Source organism: Nanorana parkeri, unplaced genomic scaffold, assembly GCF_000935625.1.
Source record: "Nanorana parkeri isolate BGI_ZX_2015 unplaced genomic scaffold, ASM93562v1 scaffold216, whole genome shotgun sequence".
NCBI lineage: Eukaryota > Metazoa > Chordata > Amphibia > Anura > Dicroglossidae > Nanorana > Nanorana parkeri.
Window position 1 is genome coordinate 1602209 of NW_017306484.1, and position 4044 is coordinate 1606252.

The window sequence follows — 4044 nt, forward strand, 5'->3', positions numbered from 1 at the left end:
ATAACACTCCACCGACAGCGGGTGCGGGGGGGGGGGGGGGGGGGAAAGGCTACCTGACTTAGATATGTACCATAGTGCCGCTCTCCTTTCCAGAATTGTGGATTGGTTCCCACCTCCCCAGTCGCAACCCAAACCTTCAGTGTTGATTGAACAGGAATTATGCCCAGTAGATCTCAGAGCTTTTTTATGGAACCCTCCATGTGAATCTACAGTTTTCCCTCATCCATCCCCTCTCACACTTGCAGCTGTGAAAACATGTAGGCATACTAGCAAATCCGCTTCCCTTACCACTTTGCCTAGCCCTCTATCCCCTCTATTCGACAACTCATTGTTCCCTGCGGGGGTTGCTATCTCCTCGATAGGGGGATATAAGAGAGATGATTGGCCCACCGCTAGGGACTTTATACATGCTTCTACTGGCCGATTTGTGACACCGGAGGCCATTACTACAGATCCTCAAGCGAACTGGCTGTTGGACCTCCAGTTGTCTGGGTTTTGCTCAGTACTTCATACTTCTGAGCAGGCGCACAGACCGCTGACTGACTTTGAACGCTTACTTGTCTCTACGGAGAGGGCTCGCCACACAATATCAGCCATCTATGGGATGTTGCGAGAGGTTCTTCATCAGGCGCCGTTGGGTTATAGAACTAAATGGTGTGCTGATCTGAACAGGGACCTTACAGACTCAGACTGGTCCACCATCTGTCATTACACCCACAAATCATCTGTCTCCTCATATGCCCAGGAAAAAACTACAAAATCCTTACTAGATGGTACAGAGACCCGGTCTCCATACATCGGATCTTCCCTACTTCTCTGGAGACCTGCTGGCGGTGCAAGGAGGTAAGAGGCACGTACCTCCATATATGGTGGACGTGTCCTATGATTTAATCCTTTTGGCAACAAATATTTAAGATCTACAATCATTTATATGGAGATACCCTGGCACCCTCACCAGCTGTGGCGTTACTGTCACTCCTGCCGGGAACCCGGAAATCTCAAAAAAACATGATACTTAGACATATTCTATCCGCAGCTAGGCAAGTGATTCCCTTACATTGGAAGAAATCTAGTACTCCACCCCTTTCTCAATGGGTTAGCCACGTCAATGATACAATGTTGATGGAGGAACTAATGGCGACTGATGCTGATGCCTTTCCTAAGTTCATATCCCAATGGAGTGTGTGGATTCACTTTTCCACCTCCGCCGACCTACAATCCTACCTCTGAACGCTACCGGGCGGTGACTGGGACGCCTGAAAGCATGATACACAACCTCAATTCATGAACCGTGACCCCCCTCTCCCCTACTCCCCTTCCTTCCTCCCTCTCTCCTTTTTTCTTTATTTCCCTCCTTTATCAGTTCTCCTCTCTCTGGTTTCCTCCCTTTCTACAACTTTCCTAACATATCAGGATGTTTGAAATGTTGGTTCGGAAAAGGTATTAAGCGATGTAGACACGGTCTACAATATCTGGCTACGCAAGCTCGAGTCCCACCATACTTATTTTGTGGATATGGTCATAGCGGTAAGGATCCTTTTCGTATGCGTAACCAAGAAAATGCCTTAGCTTTATCGTGGCTCCTGATGTCATGTTGTTGATTTTTTATGTCCTTCTTGAGTTTTGATACTGAATGTTATGAAACTTGTTTAAGAAAATGCTAATAAAAACAGATTCAACACTAAATTGATGCCAACTAGGAAAATTTGAAAGAGCAGACCTACATAAAAATGCCTGGGTGCAGTGACTGACCTATACTTGGAGCATATCCGTTATACTTCTGAGAGTCAATGGCATCTTTCATAGCTATGGTAACCTCATCGTCAGTTGGAAGGTTCCCAAATATTGTAGGGTCTCCTATAACAAAAATGATATGTAGTCAAGATCAAGATCCTTACGTTTCCCTCAAGCAGCCAACCTGAATGTTATGAGGGAAGCAATACAGTACATTAATTAAAAGCACAGTAGTTTATAAGTGTAGGTCTGGGGAAAAAAAACATATAGATATTATTCAATACAACAATATATCAATCAACCACCAGTAGGCACGAGGAGCAGGAAAGCAATTCATTTTTGCTTTATTTATAAAGGTGCACTTATATATTTTTTAAAAAATCTAAGATAATGTTTGACTAGAAACTAGGGATGTCCAGATACCAGTTCAGATACCATTGCCGATACTTGGCATTTTCATGAGAACTACCAGGGTTGCAGCGGTTGCAGCTGGGACCTGGCTCGGGCACTCCACCACTGTCCTGAAATCGTTAGTCTGTATTGTTTAGGAAAACTGTCACATGACAATAAACAAAAATGTGTCAGTACTTGTATCTGTGAGTACTTAGGCAAGTATCAGTACTTGTACTTGGAAAAATGGTATCTGTGCATCCCTTTATATATTCTTAAAAACAAAATCAGAGATGTACAAATCCCAGGAGCTCTGTGTGCTCCTTACAAATGACAGCCGCCTCCTAACTTCTGAATTTTTCTCTAGTCTAGTCTTGGAGCTGGAAAAGTATCTGTACTTTTAATGACTCCGAGTACGGTACTTGGTATCGGAGCATCCCTACTAGAAACATTAAAATGTAACTCAAAGTAGACAGGTAAATACACAGTTTAAATTAATATACTGTATCTGCTTCCTGACAAAGGATTTGTGGTTCAGCTAAACCAGCCTTGTGATCCACAACCCTCTACCAAACCAAAGTGGCAGTTCCTGGACATCTCCACAGAATACATTGCAGGTTAGCAATATGGCCCCAGCTGAGGACCCCACCCCCCCGCCCAGGCTGTGACTAAAAGTTGCAGGAGGACAATAATTAAGTTGTTCCTTGGTGGAGGAGGCTAATATCATGATAGATTCGGGAGATACAAGTTCATACAAATGATTTTTAGGGATTGACTACTGGATTAAACTAAGTATACATTTAGCACTGGATTAAATTGGAGTGGTGGACGTTTGTTCACAATTAGTGCCAAACTCACGATCCGTCACAACATGCATATTTGGGTCAGTCCACTCACAAATGGTATTTGGTTGATACTGTTTGTTGTTATATATAAATATTAAATAGAAATGTACGGTATCTATGTTGCCTCTTTACAAGACCCATAAGTGCCTCTTCCACTGGATGGGACACCGTTCTAATTGCTTGGAGTGCACCTGGGCAGTTTTTAATATATTAAAAATATAGATATACAGTACGTGATGGGTAAAGGATGTGTAGAACACAACCAGTCAACCTTCTTTTCCAAAGTGTATTTATTGGATCCCAGAAATAGATGTCAAGTCAAAAATATAGTGTGTGTGTATATATATATATATGTGTGTGTGTGTGTGTAAAATAACACACTGACCTATAGACAAGGCAATCATTGGCTTGTTAGGATTGGGCGTAGCTTTCATGGTGTCCACAATAGCGCGGATGGGATTAAATGTTTTCTTCGACATCTCAGAAGCCCGTACTGACCACCTCGGTTTTCTGATTTTGATCTTCTCAATGCCATTTGTTCCCTGAATGTTGACATGTACATCCAGGACTTTAGGGTGGACCGAGGAGCCATTCACCTGAATTACATAGGTGTCCGTCTGCATTTCTGCTGTGAGGGGATATAAGAAGTATTAACAAGGGAAGTAGTATGAGATTTTAGATAAAGCATATTTATTTATACAAGAAAAAATTAATTGATATCAAAAACATGAATATGAGCCATTTAATAGCCGAATAATGAAATAAAACAATTCTAAAATACCTTTTTTAAGTAATATTCTTAAAGATATTTTATTTAATATTTTCACAACCCAAAAATAATATTTTTTTCTTTTCAGGTTCAATTTAAAATGTTGCAGATAAAAAAAAAAAATGTTAATGTCTGCTGCTTGCAGCCAGCTGCTTAAAGCAGAACAGTTAAAAATTATAATAATAAACAGTCTTTTTTATCCTACAGCAACAATAAATACTAGGAAAACATTTAAAATGTTTCAAGCTTTGAGAGGTGATCTTTTCTTTGTAGATTTTAAACATCAAATAAACCTTGAAAGAACTT

At 41.0% G+C, this 4044-nt stretch overlaps 1 protein-coding gene across 1 annotated transcript in view; it reads right to left on the reverse strand.

Annotated features, from left to right (window-relative positions):
• TAT (tyrosine aminotransferase) overlaps nucleotides 1–3614 on the reverse strand; it is a 27476-nt gene extending 23862 nt beyond the window's left edge. The window contains exons 1-2 of the mRNA XM_018555880.1: nucleotides 3355–3614; nucleotides 1753–1857 (exon numbers count right to left, since the gene is read on the reverse strand). Of these exons, the coding sequence (XP_018411382.1) occupies nucleotides 1753–1857; nucleotides 3355–3592 (343 nt within the window). The 5' untranslated portion in view covers nucleotides 3593–3614. The remainder of the gene's footprint in view (nucleotides 1–1752; nucleotides 1858–3354) is intronic.
• Between the last annotated feature and the right edge of the window lie 430 nt (nucleotides 3615–4044).